This window comes from Balaenoptera physalus (assembly GCF_965194825.1).
Source record: "Balaenoptera physalus genome assembly, chromosome: 3".
In the NCBI taxonomy this organism is placed as follows: Eukaryota; Metazoa; Chordata; class Mammalia; order Artiodactyla; family Balaenopteridae; genus Balaenoptera; species Balaenoptera physalus.
The window spans coordinates 6,695,714-6,718,052 of record NC_138890.1 but is presented as its reverse complement, the minus strand read 5'-3'; the positions used below and the strand labels follow the sequence as shown (position 1 = coordinate 6,718,052).

Genomic DNA, 22,339 nt, shown 5'->3' with positions numbered 1-22,339 from the left:
GAGTAGCCCCCGCTCGCCACAACTAGGGAAAGCCTGTGCACAGCAATGAAGACCCAATGCAGCCAAAAATAAATAAATAAATTTTAAAAAAGATACAATTAGTGTACAATGAAAAGCACATGTAAGCATTCAGGGAATGAGTTTGGAAAACTGCACATACTTGAGTAATCACCAGCTGAAACAAGATACAGAACATAATTATCTTTCCTCCAAAGCCCTCCTGCCTGTTCTAGTCCATCCCCTCACCTTCATCCCCAGACAAGCACTTTCTGATTTGTAAGTTATTAGAGAGACAGTATTCAGTACACATATATTAAGCCTTCGCTCACTGTTTTCACATATATGGCCTAACTCATTTTTCTCTATTGTTTGGAGAAACATTATGGGGAGAAAGGTGATTAAGTCCCCCCGTGGAACTGTGTACTCTCTCTTTTTTTCTTAATTTATTTTTAATTAATTATTTATTTTGGCTGTGTTGGGTCTTTGTTGTTGTGCATGGGCTTTATCTACTTGCAGCGAGCGGGGGCTACTCTTCGTTGTGGTGCGTGGGCTTCTCATTGCGGTGGCTTCTCTTGTTGTGGAGCACAGGCTCTAGGCACGTGGGCTCAGTAATTGTGGCTCACGGGCTCTAGAGCACAGGCTCAGTAGTTGTGGCACATGGGCTTAGGTGCTCCGTGGCATGTGGGATCTTTCCGGACCAGGGCTTGAACCTGTGTCCCCTGCACTGGCAGGCGGATTCTTAACCACTGCATCAACAGGGGAGTCCCTGTGTATTATCTCTTCATCCTTTTATTTCTGTCAAACATTCCTTTATATATTTTACAGAAATATTTTAAGTGGAGACACATCTCAACTTTTCCTATTTTGAAGAATTGGAATCTTTTATCGATTATCTGTAGAAATGCTTTAAATTCTACATTGTCTGACATTAGGATCTGCCTTCTTTTGGAGAGTTTTTGCACATTGTGGGCATTTTATGTCTTTTGGTTACCAATGGCATAGTACCTTCAGTGAACAAGACAGCCTTGTTCACTGAAGGAATCCAGTGACTTGTGACTAACACAAAACTGCAATTCTTCTTACGATTGTTAAACGATACCTAGATATAGCAAAATCACTGGCTCTTACGTTGCTTGATGTAATACACAATCCCCCATGGGATATAATAAATATCCCTGTAGAGGCAAATGCAGGAAACAAAAACATAAATTTAAAGTGCTCTAGTGCTATAGACACTCTTACTACATCTTTACACCCAACTGACAAAATTTCTCTGTCAAAAGCTCCCATTTTGTAGTTTTCCCCAACATCCCTATGAATAACACACCTGTCAAGATAAGGTAAGATTTAAAAGTGAACGAGGATACATAGAGACTTAGCACAGTATCCAGCAATTTCCCCTTTGAGTTTCACCCAGAAGAACTGAAAGAACTTGGTAGTTCTATCCACATTCATGTTCATAGCAGCATTATTCACAGTAGCCAAAAGATGGAAGTCCCCTTAGTGTCCATTAATGGATGACTGGATAAACAAAATGTGGTATATATATCCAATGGGGTATTATTTAGCCTTAAAAAGAAATATTCTGTCACATGCAACACCATGCATGAAACTTGAAGGTATTCTACTATATGAAATAAGCCAGACACAAAAAGCCAAATACAGCTGTCCATCGGTATTTGCAGGGGACTGTTTACAGGACCTGCCAGGGACAACAAAATCTGGGGATGTTCAAGTCCAAGAGTCAGCCATCTGGATCCGAGGTTCTGCAACCATGGATTCAGCCAACCATGGATCATGTAGCACCGTACTATTTACTGAGGAAAATTCCAAGTATAAGTGGACCGGCGCATTTCAAACCCATGTTGTTCAAGGGCCAACTATACAGTTCCACATACACAAGGTAAGGTAACTAGAGGAATCTATTTCATAGAGACCGAGATGGAAAGTACGGTGGTGGTTACCAGGACTAGAGCAAGGGGCAACAGGAAGTTGTTATTTAATAAGTACCAAGCATCAATTTGGGATGATGAAAAACATCTGGAGATGGATGGTAGCAATAGTTGCATAACAATAAGAGTGTATTTGGGAATTCCCTGGTGGTTCAGTAGTTAGGACTCTGCTCTCTCACTGCCCAAGGCCTGGGTTCAATCCCTGCTTGGGGAACTAAGATCCTGTATGCCACATGGCGGCCAAAAAATAAAAAAATTAAAAAAAGAGTATACTTAATGCCACTGAACTGTATGCTTAAAATGGTTAAGACAGTAAATTTTACTTGATGTGTATTTACAGTAGTAGAAAACTGTGAGTAGAGGATTAGTAGTAGTATTTAATGGATCCTCCAAAGGTAATAGATCTGGGGGAAAAAATTTTTAAACCAGTTTGGTTGGCAGTGCCTCTCTCTTAGAGACCCAGCTGTATAAAAACCTGCCCATAAAAGGACAGTAAAGTGCTACAGGTTCCTTTAGTAATATTAAATGTATATATATCAGCTGTTTATTTAAAATGGACATTTTAAATCAATTTGCAAATCAAAAGTCAGATATTTTAAAAAGGCTAGTATTTTTTTAAACTACTAAACTCAGACCCCAAATGGAGAAATGTAGAGTGTAAAAAAAGTGAATATAAAAAAACAAACTGTTTAGCTGGCATTTCAAAGACTAAACCACTGAACAAAACACGTAACACAAAACAGTATTTTTAAATGCCCACATGCAGTGTCACTCCTGCAGGCGGCCGGCACAGGGAGGTCAGTAGCCTCACAAGCACAGCTGCCTCAGCCATTCAGAAACAGGAAAGCCCTGTTCCCAGGCAGGCACCAGAGGGTAGGCCAAATGCAGTGGGTCATGCAGGGAGAGCATCGGACACACATCACTGAGAGCCGGTGGTTGGGGAGGGAAGGTGGGATTTGACACAAATCAGCCACCAAGAAGTGCTTCAAGGAAGAAGCCCACACAATAGAGTGTTCTGTATTCCCAGCTGAGGGGAGCCCAGTACCTCCTGGAGCTGCCCTTGTAGATATTTGGGCTCCAATCTGCCTGGCTGCTGAGGCACCACATGGCCTTCCAGGCCAGCGCAGGGGCCTGGTGCCCCCAGAGTCACCATGGGCTGAACGGTGTACCTGTCTAAACATGTTCCGTGACCAAGAACTCTGGGCTTTTCTCTAGAGACAAGACGTGATAGATTCAGGCGGAAGGATATCCCCAACCTGTCCCTTAACTTTTCCATTAACATTGAGATAAGAATGATGAAACTGATTCCACTGACGAAAGTGATTCGTAGTGGTGAAAGGCACTGTGTTCCAACGGGTCACAAGTGAACTGGTTCAGAAGCTCAGGGTGCAGATCTCTCCTCCCCTCATGGAGCACGAACACAAGCTGACCCTGCTCCGCCCTTCACTCTGATGAATAATCTTCCCCACTCCTCGCCTCAAAGCTCCTGTACTAAAGAGATGCCTTTCTGCTGTTATGTGGAAAGACATACTGCTCAGGGGCAATAACGTCTTATATAATGTCCCCATCACCAGGGACCCACAAGCCACCCTTTATGTGACAAGTGACAGGGCAGTCAGAGGGAGAGAAGGAGACAGGAAGACAGCTGCCTGTGAGAGTGGCAGGTCTGGGTAAAGAGTGAAGAAAGGGCCAGAGCTGCATTGACTGCAGGGTCCCAGAAAGGCCAGGGGACAAAGCCAATGGGAAACCCAATGGACGGCACCACTGGGGGCTGAGGCAGACAGCCAGCTCCAAAGTCGTCTGGGATAGAAAAGGCCAACATGAAGTACCCAGGAAAGCTGGGGAACAGTCACAGCCATTCCCATCATCATTACTGTTTGGCCACAGCGGGGCAATCATGCAGTCAGTCTCCACAGCTGTGTCCCCTTATGGTGGTGGTCAATTTACCTCATGATAGTGCACTAATTTCACTGTTTCTGATGATACTTAGCACTTCCCCACTGGGGTTATCCATTCCCTGTCAAACATAACCTCTCATGAGACAGGGGCGGCTCTGCCACTTCCCTGGGGGGACTTGGTTCTTTTTGTCACCTGGGCCTGTTTTGTGGCTCTTCTGACTACAGACTGATTTCTGGGTCTCTGGGTCAGTGTGTTGCTGAGGAGTTGACAATGGGCATTGTGGTATTCACAAGTCCCAGTACACTTTGTACAAGGGAAAAGGTATTAAGACTTCAATGAATTAAAAAAAAAAAAAGACTTCAATGAAAGACGTTAATTTAAAAGGTTTCAGGGTAGCAACTAAAGGAAAAGTAGTGGAGCATATAAATTTCAATCATCGACAGTTAAATCATCTGCATGAAAATACACTGACAATGTAGAGAAAGATGGAAAATGAGATAAATATGGAAAAACTAAGATGATACACAGAAACCCAAATGTATTAGTAATTTATTATATTATACAGTAAATGCTCCAAGTAAAAGAAAAGGATTTTAAGATTGGATAGCAAAAACGTAGGTATTTTTAAAGTCCACATAACGTCTGTGTATAAAGTGACATTAAAAAATTAAGCATAGGACTTCCCTGGTGGTACAGTGGTTAAGAATCCACCTGCCAATGCAGGCGACATGGGTTTGATCCCTGGTCCGGGAAGATCCCACATGCCCTGGAGCAACTAAGCCCGTGCGCCACAACTACTGAGCCTGTGCCCTAGAGCCCTCGAGCCACAACTACTGAGCCCATGTGCCACAACTACTGAAGCCTGCGCAGTCTAGGGCCTGCATGCTGCAACTACTGAAGCCCGTGGGCCTAGGCCCACGCTCTGCAACAAGAGAAGCCACTGCAATGAAAAGCCCACGCACAGCAACGAAGAGTAGCCCCCGCTTGCTGCAACTAGAGGAAGCCTGAGCACAGCAACAAACACCCAATGGAGCCAAAAAAAAATTAAAAATTAAAAAAAAAATTAAGCGTAGTATAAGATTGAGAAATTAAGGAAAAGCAAACCGATATAACTACTGATACACTTACTGTTGAGCCTCATTAAGAAGTAGGACAGCAGGTATCCTTGTTCCCTCTTCTTGCCCCAAACATGGGCAAATGTCTGGGGAAGAGCTTTCATTACTGGATTCCAGATGCTTTTCTGTCTTTCCACCCAGCCTGGCCACTACTGTTCTGCCTCTTCCAGGAAGCCACGTCTCCATCACCAAAACTGTTGGACCAGTGACTTGATTATTCCCTTCCTCCAAGGAAAGTTAGCCTGTTTGTATTGGTTCCCTTTGTCCCTTTGTCCCTGAGTCTCTCAGGGGTGACACAGAGGGCCCATGTCGAGTCTGTACTTCATTGGGTTGTCTTACAGGAGAGGAATGCTGAGGTTGTGGAATTTATTTCAGTTTCTTTGCAGTAGTAACCAAGCCTGCTTGTTGTCTCAATGGGAGAGATGATCTCATCTTTCCACTTCCCTCACTGCATTTCTCAATTCTGAGAAAAAAAGGGATCACAGCCTTGTATTCACATGTACAACATGATCAGCAGAAGCAAGAGCGATGCACGGAGGAGGATCTTCAGCAAGCTCCTGGTTCACACATCAACTTGGCTTTTGGAGAATTTTCACATGAAAATGACACCTTGTCAACCACTAAAGAACAAGAGTTGGGACGAAATCTGCTTCATGGATCTCAGTGAGCACTTGTTGATGACACTATCACTAGGAATCCAAGCAGCAGAATAAGGCCAACCTGCATTTAAACCTCTAACATGACCCATGAGGTCTCAGACACAGGCAAATGCAACAAATTCTGCTGGAAATATAGGTCTTATTTCAGAAAATCAGAATGTCATCCAGGGCTAGTATGTAATCCATTACACTGCATTCAAGGGAGTTAAGACTAACCTGCTGATAATTCAGTGTCACTGCCAATAATTAAAGAGGTCAACAGATAGGCCAAATAGCAATATGCATACACAAAAAAGAACCAAACATGACACATTACTCCACATATAAATATGTATAAATGAATGTTCAGAGGTTAATTCCAGTCCAGGCTTTGTTTTAAGCTTGATTTGGATTATCATTACAATGGTTTGATTAGCCTCAAGAAAGTGTCATCAAGAAGCTGCACCCTGGTGACTTCCCTGGTGGTGCAGTGGTTAAGGCTCCACGCCCACAATGCAGGGAGCCCAGGTTCAATCCCTGGTCAGGGAACTAGATCCCAGATGCATGCCACAACTAAGGAGCCCACCTGCCGCAACTGAGACCCAGCAGGACCAAATAAATAAATAAATACTTAAAACAAAACAAAAAAAGCTGTACCCTGATTGGCTATACATGATGTAACCCAAAGCTGCTCGAGCATGAGAACTGTGTAATCTTTCATCAGAGGCTGAAATGAGGTTTTTATTATTAGATAAAGTCCTAGGAAGGCAGAAGCTGGGTTCTGGCTAACTGACACCTGGCATGATGTGGGGTGCAGGAAGCTTAAGACTGGGGAGGGTGCAGAGGTTAGGCATACCTGCTGGTAAATGCATCAGACCTGGTAATGCAGTAGCTGGGTTCATTGGTGGCACATAAATAAGGGACTGGCTAGTTCTGGTGGCAATAATGGTGCGGTTGGTACACCTGTACTGAGGACATTACTGACAGCTAGTAGAATTGAGCCAATAAAAAATCCTGACAGATCCTGTTCAATTTCTGTAATTCCCAGTGGTGACAAAGATGGGGGAGTAACTGAGGAGAGATGAACCTCCGTAAAGCCATCTTTAAGAGGAATAATAGGTGTACTAGTCATTTGTCTGTGTCTGAACCAAAAGCCCACCTTCAGGAACTGCCAGTCACGGCATCAAGCAGCCCACATTATCAGGAACAGCCAGTCACATGAGTTTTTCACTTTTCAAGCACTTGGATTGGAGGACAAACCCAGAGGGAGGACATGTCACCTACAGCAGACGTTGCTTGATCCAGACACATGACATGATTGTTTTGCATGGGTGTGGAGCTTAATATAGGGGTGAAAAGGAACAATCATTGCTCTCACCCTCTTCCTGCAAGGCCTGAGGTTGAATGTCCTCCACAGGTGTCGGGGTGTTGGTTCTCCCACAAAGCTCAGGAAATCAGGGTGTCTCACATTAGTAGATGAAATCTCACTTCCTCTCCACTCATCCCATGCTTGACCCTGACCCTGAAAGGATCAGGTGTGAGAGAGGACAAGGCCATCTTTACAAGATTTACAGAGATGTACTATATCCTCCACTTTGGCCATTGGGACTTGATATAGATGGACTTGGTGAGCCTCATACATAGTCAAGCAGTTCCTGTCTTCACAATATAAGACCAGGTCCATCCAACAGGAAAAACCAGGGGGTCCAAAGAGGATTAAGTGTGAATCCTGTAGGCCCACTTTTGGCCAGGTTGTGACCTGGAAAATGTAGCAACTAGACTGGCCTGGCCTGATGATGAGGGGAAGACGTATCACTGCCCAGGAAAGGTCACGGCCAAATGACAAATGTTCAAAATAGATCTTTGGGACCAACTGGAACACTATCCTTTCTCAGAAACCCTAAGATTTCAGACTCAGGGTAGCATTTCCCATATTTACTACACTCCGTTTCTCTGGCCTGTGAATCACCCCATGTTTATTAAGCATGAGCAACAATCTAATGGGAAAAAATGATGACTCAACAATATTTCTCACATTCCTAATATTCTTCTCCACAGTGAGATCACAAGTGATCATCAAAGTACTCAAGAGATGTACAGTTTTCCAGAAATCTTATATCAGTAGCGTTCCTCTGCATTGCAAGATCTCCTATATTTAGGGAATATATATTTCCCCTAGCAAACAGTAAAGTGCTTTCCATGTTTCTTAATAGTATGGCTTCACTGTGAGTCCTAACAGGCTGGGTTGTGAGATGGATGGCTTTCCCACATTCCTTATGCTTGAAGACCATCTCTCCAGTGTGCTCTTTTCACGTCAAGTGTATCAGGGCCACTGAGGGCTTTCCCACATACCTGACATCAGTTAGACAAAGTGATTTCTTTCAAGACAAACGAACTAAGAGAATTGAAGGCTTTCTCACATATTCTTCATTTACAGGATTTTGCTAGAGGGTGAGTTTTTCCTGAGGAATTGGAATAACTGAAGGATTTCTCACATTGTTTACATCCTCAGGTTTCTTTCTCTCCACCATGAGTTTGGACATGTTTAGAAAGGTCTGATTTCCAAGTGAAGGCTCTCCCACATTTCTCACATTTGTAAGGTTTTATTCCAGAGTGAATTGTCTTGTGACGATGAAGGTATAAGGAATGTTTAAAGGATTTTCCACACTGATCACATAGAAAGGGCCTCTCTCCAATGTGAGATTTTTCTATGGTCCCTAAACTGAGATATAACAAAAAATTTTCCACAATCTTCACATAAAAACTTTCTAGCATGAGTTTTCATATGTTCAGTAAGTACAAAAGGCCTCATGAAGGCTTTACCACATTCCGTACATTTATATGGTTTTGTTCCAGTGTGAATTCGATTGTGAATCTTAAGATATGAAGAACTTTTAAAGAATTTTCCACATTTTTCACATGGAAAAGGCCTCTCTTCACTATGAGATTTTATATGTTCTTTAAGTCTATAGGAAGTTAGGAAGGCTTTCCCACACTCCCTACATTTATGCACTTTTATTTCACTATGATTTTGCATGTGATCATTAAGGAATAAGGGATAAAAATAGGATTTTCCACTTTCCTTATATATAAAGGGCCTCTCTCCAGTATGAGATTTTATATGGCTCCTAAGGTGATAAGCTCTAATGAAGGCTTTCCCACATTCCTTACATATAAAGGGCCTCTCTCCAGTATGAGATTTTATATGGCTCCTAAGGTGATCAGCTCTAATGAAGGCTTTCCCACATTCCTTACATATAAAGGGCTTTTCCCCAGTATGAGATTTCATATGGCTCCTAAGGTGATAAGCTCTAATGAAGGCTTTCCCACATTCCTTACATATAAAGGGCCTCTCTCCAGTATGAGATTTTATATGGCTCCTAAGGTGATCAGCTCTAATGAAGGCTTTCCCACATTCCTTACATATAAAGGGCTTTTCTCCAGTATGAGATTTTATATGCCTCTTAAGTTCATAAGCTATAACGAAAGCTTTCCCACATTCCTTACATTTATAGGGTTTCTCTCCATTGTGGGTTCCCATGTGAATTTTAATGGATATATGATATTTGTAGACTTTCCCACACTCCTTACATTCATAACTTTTTTTTGTGGTGTGATTTCGTAGAGGTATACCACGCCTTGTGGAGTGAACAGAAGCTCTCCCATGTTCCCTCTGTTCACAGCGTTTTTCCCCATTCTGAGTTACTACTTGTGCCTGAAGAGAAGGTTGATTCACACAAGCTTCCTCACCATCACTGCATTCCAAGGCTTTCTCTCCCACACTGGTTTTCCCATTCACAATATTTGGAGTCAGGATGATGGCTTTCCCACAGTGATTAAACACAAAATGCTTCGCAACCGTAGAGGTTTTCTTCTGCAGAGTAAGGAAGCCTTTTCCATACTCATTACGCTCGTAAGTGTTACCTCCATTTTGAGTTCTCCTGCCTTTCCTAAGGCTCAGGTGTTCACTGAAGTCTTTCCTATATTGCTCACAATTACAGAGTTTCCATCCATTGTGGATTCTTGCCTGTGGATGGATAGATGAATGATGATGCAAAGATTGCTCAGACTCATTAATTGATCCTACTCATCTCAAACTTGAAACATCATTACAACGATGAAGATGACCACTTCTACATTCATACACCTCTGCCCTGTTGATTTATTTCAAGTTGAATGATGGAATCCTTCTGCCAGAATGATGTTCCATCTACTCCAACCTTCAAATAATCCTGTACAGCTTCATGGATTGTTGTAAAATCTCAAGTGTCCTGTTACATATGCGGAAATGAGGACTTATGGGAACTCTGAAGCAATAAGTATCAAGCTAGGTTTAGGATATCCCCAAATTCATCCTATTCAGAGTATCTCACCATAGACATTGCTCTCCCCTGGGTGACTGCCACCTATTGCAAACATCTATCACTTGTGCTCATGTTATAAATGAAATTCCCTTTCTTTTCTGAATGTGGAAAAAGAGAAATATGATGTTTTAAACTTACCAATGTTACTGTTTCCATCTCAACAGATGTTTCTCCCCCAAGATTATCCTGCTGAATTGCTGAGCCTTTCGTTTTAAGTTGCATTTCCCATAAAAAAAGAATAACAAATATAAGAGTTTGTAGAAAGAAACAGGAGGCTGAAGGAGTTAAAAATAATAATACTCGTTTGTATTGGCTTCCAAATTAAAGATGTTAAAAATATCAATACATACATACTAGATTTGAGGAGTTTGGCTATGCCAAATATTTAACAATGATAGGAATGCAGAGTCAAAATTCAGTACCTGATTAAAAACAATTCTATGAAAATTAAATATGATGCGGAAAAAAACCTGAATATTATCAGTGAAGGAAAAGAGGAATGTTTGGAAAAATAGCCTACATCAAAATGATAAAGTTAAAAAAAGAAACAGAACAAGCCATTTCAGATAAAGAAGATGTGGTACATATGTACAATAGCATATTACTCAGCTGTAAAAAAGAATGAAATAATGTCATTTGCAGTTACATGGATGGACCCAGAGATTATCATCTTAAGTGAAGTAAGTCAGACAGAGAAAGACAAATATCATATGATATCACTCATATGTGGAATCTAATTTTAAAAAATGATACAAATGAACTCATTTACAAAACAGAAACAGACTTAAAGATATCAAAAACAAACTTATGCTTACCAAAGGGGAAATGTGGGAGGGAGGGATAAATCGGGAGCTTGGGATTAACATACACACACTACTATATATAAGATAGATAACAACGACCTAATGTATAGCACAGGGAACTCTACTAAGTATTCTGTAATAACCTATATGAGAAAAGAATCTGAAAAAGAATATATATATATATATATGTGTATATATATATATATATAACTGAATCAGTTTGCTGTACACCTGAAACTAACATAACATTGTAAATCAACTATACTCCAATAAAATTATATTAAAAAAAAAGAACAAGCCATTTTATGAGCTCATAAGAAATTGTGAGTAAATGTGAAGTATGTACATATGACAACTTGAATATATCCTGAAACATCAGAGACCAGTGACCTCAGCCTTCTGTGAGAAAGCACATCTTAACAAGTTTCCTCATCATTATTCCAAAGACACTGAAATTTTCATTGATCAGGAATCACTCACCTTGGAGGACTCCTCTTCTTTCCACTGTCCTCAAATCATCTTGTTCCAACCAAGAGATCAGAGTGGGTTTCAATGATTGATACCCTGTTTATGAGGAAAGATAAATTAATGAAAGAAGCTCCAGAAAAATAGACGAAACTGTCCATTGAATCAGCTCCTATATGTCTAAAACTGTGGTAAAACTATTTCAGAAAAGATAAAACAGGAAATTCACCTCCTTCTGTTCTCCACAAAGACTGTTTCTCTCTGGTCCCTGAAGCCCACATTCAGATTGATATAAACAATTACAAAGCTTAAGACTTTTTTCGATACAGGAAACAAAGTAAGTGCAAAAAAAGATGTTCATTCACATGGAGAAACCAATATACCAATGAGTGTCAAACTTTGGTGTCCAGGAAAACCAAGTCCAGTGTCTGTCACAACACAGATGACTGGGTCCCAATGCCACAGTTTCATTCAGTAGGTGAAAGGTGGAGTCTGAGAATGCACATTTCTAAGAGCGATGGTGATAATGCTAGTCCTAGAAGCACATTTTCAGATGCCAACCGAATTAAAACCCATTCACGTGAAGAACAGTGTCTGTTAGTTTCCATTATATTCATATGTAACATCACCCATGCTGCAACACAGTAAGTGCATCACATATATCTGTTCCCTAAGAGGCTACAGGAATGATGGCAGCCTTACCTGCTGTGGTCAGGTTCTTGTAGTTCTCCAGCATCACATCTCTGTATAGGTTTCTCTGAAAGGGGTCCAGTAAAGTCCACTCTTCCTGGGTGAAGTCCACAGCTACATCAGCAAAGGTCACTGAGTCCTAAACCATCACACACATACTAGCTTCAGTAAAGTAAGCCCTCCACCAATGGTAAGGACTGGAGACGGGTGACCCATGATTCAAGGTCTCTCATCATCTCCCCCAGGACACACTGGTCCTAGGTTCTCTTCTATCTACACTCACTCATGATTGATATCCTTCAGCTACAGCTCTAATGGAACGTGTAATACATGAACTTATCTCAATAGAATGAGCCTTAAAGTGTTTTGTTTCTCTCCTGTAGCATAGTCCTAAGCCAACTGGAAGCACTTGTAAACGCTGATGAATGAATACATTCTTTGAGAACTGCACAGTCATCTTCCTTACTGTGTAAGAGCGCCAAGCAAAACAAAAAATATGCAGTCACCATCATGAGAGGCAAGATTAGGAGATCATTACTGAAATACTGAGATTATTCAGGGTAATGTGTCACCAGTATGAGCCTCCACTTAGGGAGGGAATTCATCAGGGACTGAGTCCTGCAGTGGCTTTATTTCTTTAAGAAGCTCTGGACACAGGTCTACCAAGAAAGAATGTGTCCATCTGGTGGATACAGTAGCTCATTTTTTAGAAGGAGAGACTTTCTTCTTACCCGAGAACAACTTCTCAAACACTCAGCCATTATCCTTTCTGCCTCTATCTTTTCCTCAGGAAGCTGAAAGGGTCCTTAGAACACCTAGGAGAAAAGAAAGAAGGCATGAGTACCCAGAGATGATCATAATTCCCACAGTCACTGCCTGGAAGTCATTCAACTCTAGCTTGAAATTCCCAATCATCCTTGCACACTCAAGAAATCTCACATATATACACATCACTGCTGTGAAATGCCAGAGTAGTCCTGTCTCACCTGGAGCCAGAAAAGGGGATGGTGAGCCATGCTGCCCATCAGGAAAAGAGTAATGGGTTCATTTTACAGGGAAGGAACTTTAAGACCTGAGTAATGTGACTCTTCATTTGTCAAGGCAATAAAATACATAAATAAGATTATGCAGCAACTCTACCTAAATGCGTATACCAGAAAGCCGAGTTAGAGAACAGCATTATCTGGCTCCCTTCAGCAATTCCTAGATGAACCAGAAGCATGACTGCTCAGGCCTAGACCAAAGGACTGGCAGATCCTAAAGTAGAGTCTCTGAAAAAGGACATTAACAAGGACTTCTCATGGGACATATAGCTGTCATGTTGCAATGATGGTGAAATTTGCCTGAAAATTCCTTTCTTTGATGTCAAGATCATGTCAGGCAGCTTATGAATACAAATGGACAGGAACATCTCCATCCCCCTGGAGATCTGGTTACCTGGAGTCCTGCTTCATATCAATCATTAATCAACAAATATTAGTTATCTCACACACAACATCATAAATTAGCTCTTTCTATGTAGATAACATAGTTACTAAAAGAGTATGCTCTACAACAAAAATATCAGTAACATCAATTATTATTCATTGAGGACATTATGTACCAGATATTTCATTAGGAGCTTACAGCTTACCTATATGTTTGGAACAACTTGAATATTGGAATCTACTCTTTCAACTGTAAATTATGTATGCTCTAAGCAGAAATTAAGTATATATGATAAAAGTTTAGTGTCCAGTAAATTTAAAACCCTTCAAATGAAAAAAATGTAAAATATCTCAATTTTTAAATTGACTAAATGTTTAAGTAATATTTTAATATATATGGGATAAAGTAAAATATATTCATATAAATAATCTTCATTTTTGTTTATTGTGGGTACTGAAAATATTTTCATTATATACGTGATCTATACATTATATTTATATTGGAAAAGCACTGGTGTAGGCTGCTGCTTGGCTTACGAAGGGAAAAAATAAAACATTCTATTCGGTCAACATCCTTGAGCTTCTCTTGATGGATGTTGGAGAAGTTTGAAGCTCTAGGCCTCCTTTAGTTCTTATCACTGGATTATTCCTTTCTTTCAGTGACTTTGTGCTAGGCAATCAGTTGAGAGCAGTAACATATACAGAAAATATTCTAGGCATTAAATATCCACCATTCTTATTAGGGAAGATGGACAATAAACTAATAATTGATATATCAATTCATTAGTAACATGGGAAAACAATCAAGCAGGTAAAAAAAAATAAACACACACACGCGCACACACACACACACCCCACATATATTCTGTTAGTTCCTGGGCCAGATAAAGAAAGAAAGGGGAAATCATTAGGTCTTCCACACTTGGTCCAAAAAGATTAGAAAAAAATTTATCAAACTTTTTACAAAAGAATTCAGAATACATAAACGTACTGGGAAGCCTCCATGGGTCTCCGTTTGGAAACACTCAAATCAAACAGGTCTGTACTCTCTCCTTGCCTTGGACAAGGAGCAAGGCCCTGTCATACTTAGCCCAACATTTGTCTATTTTATGAATCTTTTCAGACAATCACCTTTTCATATTATTTTTCAGTTCCTTTTTTATGGAACTGAAAAATTTGCTTTTATGTTTATTTACTTCTTCCACAGACTTTCTTCATGTTTCTTGTCTTTTAACATTCTGTATTTAAAAGTTAACTTCTTTTTGTTAAATATCAATAACCTTTAATATACCAAACACAGACCACCAGGCCAAATGCTGGTCTACAAAACGGTATACGAATGATGACAATGAAAGTTCCACAGTTTATTACCTATGAACCTATGAACCATATTCATCCTCACTGTCCCCACAGTCCTTATTCTTCAGTAGAGAAGACTAAAACCCATACATACATGAGGTCAAAAAAAATCATGTGTCTAGACTCCCTTGTAACTGTACTTACTACTAGGGGTCTCAAACCAGGAGTCCTTAGGCTGAGTAAGTTTAGTGAGGCGGTACCTGCTAAAATGTTTTATTTTTCTGTTTATTTTGTAGTTGGATATAATTAATGTCTAATCAAATACACAGATCTTAAGTATTTAATGGATGAATTTTGATAACTGCATATACTTGTATAATCACCAGCTTAAACAAGAAACAGAACATATTTATTTCCCTGGAAAGCCTTCTTGTCCCTTTCCATCCATTCCTTACTTCTTGCGCTCAGACAAGCACTTTCTGATTTCATTGTTACTAGATACATTATGCTATATATGTATATTAGGCAGTTAATACAGCATTTTCAAATGTAGGTCCTAACTGATTTTTCGTGTACTGTTTAGTGAAACTATGGGCAAAATACATTAAAATCTCCCACTAGAATTTTGAAATTGTTTATTTCTTCTTCCACTTCTTTGAAGTAATGCTTTATATATTTGCAACAATATTATTGAGTGGATACACATTTGATTTTTTATATTTTTGGAGAAACAGATCTGTTTATCATGATCTCTGTATCTGTAGTAATGCTTCTTGACAACGTTGTCTGACATTAGGATCAGCTTTTTTGGGGAGAGTTTCTTTTTCTGGCATATCATTGGTAGCACTGTGTCTGTTTTGGATGCCAGTGTCTGCCAGTACAAAGAGTGGCACGGTGTCTGGCACACCAAAGGCAGCCACTGACTGGTGACTGACAGAGTGGAGCTCCTTCACATCACTCTTCAAGTACACCTAGATTATACCTAAATAACTGTTCATAACACAACATATATCTGTTTTCAGAAATATATTTGATTACTCTAAGAATGTAAGGGTGGGAGGAACACCATCTTCTTTCAAGCACTCACACCAGCGTCGGCTTATCTGCACACCTGTCACTTGTTTCCCACAGCCTCCTTATATGGACACTTAGTACTCTAGGTCCTGCACTGGCAGTGGCACCCCAATTCCCTCTCCACATCTACATACCAGTCATGGCTTGCCTGCATTCCACAGGGGAGCTTCCTCCTTGCCCAGTGACTGTTAACTAGTTCTGGCCCTGGCAACCTAGCAAATTTCCTCACATTCAATGGGTTGCCATGATACCTTCTCTAACAAGGTCTGAAATCAATCTTGGGGAGAGGGCCCCACTATAAGTTTGGCCTTCCTTAGGTACTCTCCATGAACTCTAGGATATATGACAGAATTCTCTTTACAACTTTATACTATACTTTTCCTGTTTAAATCAAAGTATGATTTCTGTCTCTTCATTTCATGCAGACTTATACACAATAGTGAAGATAGGTGATCCCTGGAGACAAAGTAGTAAAGATGACATTTTGGGATATGTTTGGTCAAACCTTTGGACTCAAGCATAGAGCTAAAAGCCTTGCCAATGGGAAAGACATTCACAGAATTACAACTGTCAAGCTATCACCTATGATGATTATGGTACAGCTCTTGCCTTGGGAGACCAGGTGAATGCTACACTTAACGGTACAACAATAGCGGTGATTATAATGGTTGTGGTAAGAGATGGATTCTTTTGAGTGTAGTTGCCCAGACAATGACAAGCTCAGATCTGCTATCTCAAGTCAAAGTCTGAAACCAGAGATTCCATGACAGGTTAAAAACTCATTTCATGTGGTCACATGGGAAAGATATTGCTAAAAATCAAATGCAGAGTTCAAGTATTCAACCATACTTAAAAGTCAGTCTCACGTACTTTTTCATGTGAAAATGAGGCACTGATCAGGGAAGAGTGAGACAGGAAACTTGAAATGGGGACATCTACAGGGACCCTGATGACACAATATTGAACCCCCAAGACACTCTGAGCCTCCCTTATCAGGGAAGTAGCTTGCTCTTAGGTTTCTGAAGATACTAGCCTTCCTCTGCTTGACAAATGTGTGATAATCTCACTTACAGCAGATGCCTTGGAAGGAATGCTCATTCTTGAGACCCACCACAATTACCTGCCGTTGCCTCTGGACACACAACTAGTGCAAAATCCAAGGGGACAAGACAGTATGCCACATAAGGTAGGAGAAAACAGCTTACATACAAAATAAGCCCAACTCTGCAAATGTGTATCAAAAGAGTTTGGTGAACATGTAAACTCCTAGGAGTTCCTAAGGGATTAAGCTCAGGCAGTTCCAGTGAGTGCAAGTAAATTGTATGATAGGCTGCCAAGGCTCTTTCAACACCTGAGTACAGTTGCACTACCTCCTCTTCCTCAGTCCATGTCTATGGCTTCCTGTGGTATTCCTTACACCCAGCTGGCTGAGACAAAACCTGGTTTATAGATGGGTCTGCATAGTAAGCTAGTTACACCTGGAAGTTTAGAGCTGAAGCTCTATATTCTTACTGAAGGGATGATCCTGAAAGGCAGTAGTAATTAAAAATCTTCCCAGTGGCAGAAATTCAAGCAGTATATTTGGCTGTCGCTAGGTCTGGAGTGAAAAACAGCCATATGTATGGATACACATTGATTCACAAACAGTTGTCAATCATTTGACTGTAGAGTCAAAGATGTGAATGGAACAAGATTGGAAGGTTGATGACAAGAAAAGTAGTCTGGGGAAAGGTATATGAAAGGATGTCTCTGAATGCACATAGACTGTAAAGTTATTTGTGCCCTATATGAATGTCCACCAAGAGCAATCCACTATAAATAAGACTATTAATAATCAGGTGGACAAAATGATGCAGTCCATAGATGTCAATTACTTTTCCCAGCCAAAACAGTGTTTCCTCAATGGGTCCATGAACCAAATGGCCATGCTAATGGGGATGAAGCCTATCTGTGGGCTCAACAATATGGACTTCCCTTTTCCATGGATGACCCAGCTAACACTACAGTTGTGTGCCTGGGAATGAACATTTGGGTCACTCCACCAGGTACATAACCCAGACCAGGTGAGGGTCTCATTGAGGGCAAGGGAAATGTGAAACTGATTGTTGAAGAAGTAACCCATGGATGTCAACCACAACCTCAAGACCAATTAGAGAAACAAGAACCGTAGTAGTTTTGCACATTTTCTCTTTGCTTATTATATGCATGCATTTATTTAATGCATATGTTTATTTATATAAACTAACGATTCATTTCTATCTCTTCCCCATTTTAATTTTATACATAAGGTGTTAGAGGTTAACATTACCATCTAATCTTTAGGAAACTATATCTGGAAGTCTGTGAACAAATGTGAGGAATTCAGTTTTCTTCACTATGTCTTAATCACTCAAGCACTGACTATAATATATCCTCTAGTAAATCAACAGATGAAGGAATAACTTCATCAAGTAAAATTCTCTCAATTTTACCTTCTATAAAACTCTCAAATCATTTCATTTATTTCCTTTTCCATAATAATAATCCAATTGTAATTTACCACCATCGTGTTTTAAAGCTTATTTATCATAAGCTTCTAGGTTGACTCCATGCATTCACTCTCACACTTTCTGAAGACCATTCTCAAACTAGGAGTTGTAAGTAGATTCAACTTACTCCTTTGATTAAAATATTTCCTAAGTTTCCCATGGCCTTAGAATATAATTCAGAGTAAGTAATTCCCTTGGCCCTGTCCCCCACTCTCCAATATACCTCCCAACACTCTCTGGTTCTGCTCTGCTTCAGACAACCCACTTTCTTCACCTTAGGAAATACACTGAATTTGCAACTTCTCTGGAATTTTGCTCATGAAGTTCCTTCATCTGAAATGTTCTCATTCATTCTACACCTCCTCACCTTAGCTAAACAACCTGATTAGCTAAGTCATATCCATGCTTTCACTCTCAACTTAAATATCAACACCTCCCAATATATCTTCTCCCCTCATATTAAGCCATTATTATGTCCAGATAACAAACTTGCCAACAATCACTTAAAATGTCTTCCTAAATAAACTGTAAACCCCATAGAAGCAATACTATCCTTATTTTGATCTCCATTGTTTCCGTATTTCTCGAAGACAGCCTAGCTCATTAGGTGGACTGTCAGAATTGCCAATCCCCACACAAATGTTACAGCATAGATATGCACAAATTGAAGTAAAACAAACAAAAAACTACAACACAAAATGAAATAGGAATCATATAAAATGTCTGTGCACAATACAAATCAAAACACTGTACTTCTGAAAACGTATCTGAGTACTCTTAGGAAGAAAGTGGACTGGATATCGACTTTTTTTTTTTTTTTCCCCTCATCTCGCAGCTTGTGGGATCTTGGTTTCCTTGACCAGGGATTGAACCCAGGCCCCCAGCAATGGAAGCATGGAGTCCTAACCGCTGGACCACCACGGAATTCCCTGGATATCATTTTTGAAAACAAGTGCCTTGAAGTCAAAACTAAAATGTGTTCCTTATGTTTCTACAGAATAATTTTAATCCTATTTTAATGTTGATTTGGAAACTACCAAATGGCACAAGATTTATGGAAGGGACTTATATACCCAGAAAAATTAACCGTGTTTTGGCCCTTTGACCTAGAAACCCAACCTTAAGATCTAGTCCTGAAGATACACCTCTACAAACGTGAAACAACATACACAGAGGATCACTGTTAGTAGTGCTAAATCACAGATTCCAGAATAATTGGTAAAGGTTCTTAGAAAACAAGATATTCTGAGTGTCAAAATATTACCCTACATATTACTTTCTTATTCAAGAAGAAAAGTAGTTTACCTTTAAAATACAGGTCTCTGGTGATCATTACCTTAAGTAATCAAATGTAGCATCACTAACAGAAGAATGATATAAATCTAAGTCTTCCTGATGAAATACAACTTAAGATATACAACATCATCTATGATATATTTTGTAAATGATCTTTTGAAGCCTGCAGACCAAAAAGTAAGTGACAAACTATGACTCACAGGCCTTTTTTTGTGAATAAAGTTTTATGGAGAAACAGCCATATACACTTGTTTACTGAGATCTATGGCTACTTCCCCACAACAAAAGTAGAATGGACTAATTCGAGACCTTGTGGCCTGGAAAGCATAAAGTACTTCCTATCTGTCCCTTTTCTTTTCTTTTTTTGTTTTTTGGTCACGCCCTGCAGCATGTGGAATCTTAGTTCCCCCACCAGGGATCGAACCTGTGCCCCTTGCATTGGAAGTGCAAGTCTTAACCACTGGACCACCGGGAAAGTCCCCTGTCCCTTTTCAGACAAAGTGTGTTCTAGCTGTTGTTCTGGATCCAATTACCAGTTGATAGAAATACAAGAAACAGAATAAACATTTAAACACACCATGAAAATAAAATCAGAAATATCAATATGCTCAAATAAACAAGCTAACTTTACACATCAAGAAACTAGAAAAGGAAGGACAAACAAAGCCCAAAGGTAGTAGAAGGAAGGAAATAATAAAGGTCAGAATGGAACTCAAAGAAATAGAGAATAAAAATAAAATAGAAAACACCAATAAAACTGAGAGGTTTGAAAAGATAAACAAAATAAGACAAACCTTTAGCTAACTCACCAAGAAAAAGAAAGAGGACTCAAAATTAAATATGAAAAAGATACTACAACTGATACCACAGAAATACAAAGGATCATAAGAGATTGCTATGAACAACTGTACACCAAAAAACTGGACAACCTAAGAAATGGATAAATTCCTAGAAACATACAACCTACCAAGAGTGAATCAGGAAGAGACAGAAAATCTGAACAGACTGATTACATGTAAGGAGATTAATCAGTAGTAAAAAACCTCCCAATAAACCAAAGTCCAGGATCATAAGGCTTCACTGGTGAATTCCATCAAACATTTAAAGAGGAATGAATATCAATCCTTCTCAAAATCTTCCAAAAAAACAGGAAGGAGGGAGTACTTCCAAATATAAGACCAGTGTTATCCTTATACTCTAACCAGACAAGAACATTACAAGAAAAGAAAATTACAGGCCACTATCCCTGAAGAACACAGATTCAAAAATCCTCAACAAAATATTAGCAAACCCAAATCAATAATACATTAAGAGGATCATATACCATGATGAAGTGGGATATATCCAGAGATGTGGGATGGTTCCATATCTGCAAATCAATCAATATGATACACATTAACAGAATGAAGGACAAAAATTGGGGACTTCCCTGGTGGCGCAGTGGTTAAGAATCCGCCTTCCAATGCAGGGGACATGGGTTCGATCCCTGGTCGTGGAACTAGATCTCACATGCATGCCGCAACTAAGAGTTCACATGCCACAACTAAGGAGCCAGTGAGCCGCAACTAAGAAGCACACATGCAGCAACTAAGGAGCACATGTGCTGCAACTAAGGAGCCTGCCTGCTGCAACAAAGACCTGGTACAACCAAAAAAAAAAAAAAATTAAAAAGTTAAAAAGAAAAGTTAAAAAAGGGACAAAAATCATATCATAATCTCAACAGAGGCAGAAAAAAGCATTTGACAAAATTTAATATCCATTCATGATTAAAAACTCAACAAAGCAGGTACGGAGGGAATGCTGCTCCATAATAAGGACATATATCACAAGTCCACAGCTAACATCATATTCAACAGTGAAAAGCTGAAAGCTTCTCCTCTAAAGTCAGGAAAAAGACAGGGATACCCATTCTCACCACTTTTATCCAACATAGCATTGGAAGTCCAGCCAGAGCGATTAGGCAAGAAAAAGAAAGAAAAGGCATCTAAATTAGAAAGGAAGAAGTAAAAGTGTCACTCTTTGCAGATGACATGATATTATATATAGACAACCCAAAAGGCTCCACCAAAATCTGTTAGAACTAATAAATGAATTCAGTAAAGTTGTAGTATGCGAAATCAATATACAAAAATCAACTGCGTGGCAGGGGGATAAATTAGGAGTTTGGGATCAACATATACACAGTACTATATATAAAATAGATAATCAACAAGGACCTACTGTAGAGCACAGGGAACTCTACTCAATATGTAATAACTTATATGAGAAAAGAATCTAAAAGAAGAGGGGATATATGTATATGTATAACTGATTCACTTTGCTGTACACCTGAAACTAACACAACATTGTAAATCAACTAGACTCCAATATAAATTAAAAACTAAATTAAATTGAAAAAACAAGAAATTATGCTAATAAACGAAGCAAGAACTTATAAAAAATATCAATTGGGTTTCTATACACTAGTAACAAACTACTAGAAAGAGAAATTAAGAAAACAATCCCATTTACAATTGCATCAGAAAGAGTAAAATACCTAGGAATAAATTTAACCAAGGACGTGAAAGACCTGTACACTGAAAGGTATGAGACGTGGATGAAAGAAATGGAGAAGACAAAAATAAAAGCAAAGATATTCTGTGGCTCATGGATTGGAAGAATTATTGTTAAAATGTCCCCTGTACCAAAGCAATATAAAGATTCAATGCAATTCTTACCAAAATTCCAATGGCGTTTTTCACAGAAATAGAACACACAATCCTAAAATGTGTATGGAACCACAAAAGGCT

At 39.5% G+C, this 22,339-nt stretch overlaps 1 protein-coding gene across 5 annotated transcripts in view; it reads right to left on the bottom strand.

Moving 5' to 3' along the window:
- Positions 1-7,006: 7,006 nt before the first annotated feature.
- LOC309658351 (zinc finger protein 177-like) overlaps positions 7,007-22,339 on the bottom strand; it is a 53,681-nt gene continuing 38,348 nt past the window's right edge. For 3 of the 5 annotated variants that reach the window (XM_082456813.1, XM_082456811.1, XM_082456814.1), the window contains exons 2-6: positions 12,658-12,741; positions 11,939-12,065; positions 11,252-11,335; positions 10,107-10,243; positions 7,007-9,631 (exon numbers count right to left, since the gene is read on the bottom strand). In XM_082456813.1, the coding sequence (XP_082312939.1) occupies positions 8,276-9,631; positions 10,107-10,243; positions 11,252-11,335; positions 11,939-12,065; positions 12,658-12,687 (1,734 nt within the window). In that variant the 5' untranslated portion in view covers positions 12,688-12,741 and the 3' untranslated portion in view covers positions 7,007-8,275. Of the gene's footprint in view, positions 9,632-10,106; positions 10,244-11,251; positions 11,336-11,938; positions 12,066-12,657; positions 12,742-22,339 lie in introns of those variants that run through there. The other 2 variants (XM_082456818.1, XM_082456812.1) reach the window with 2 other exon arrangements.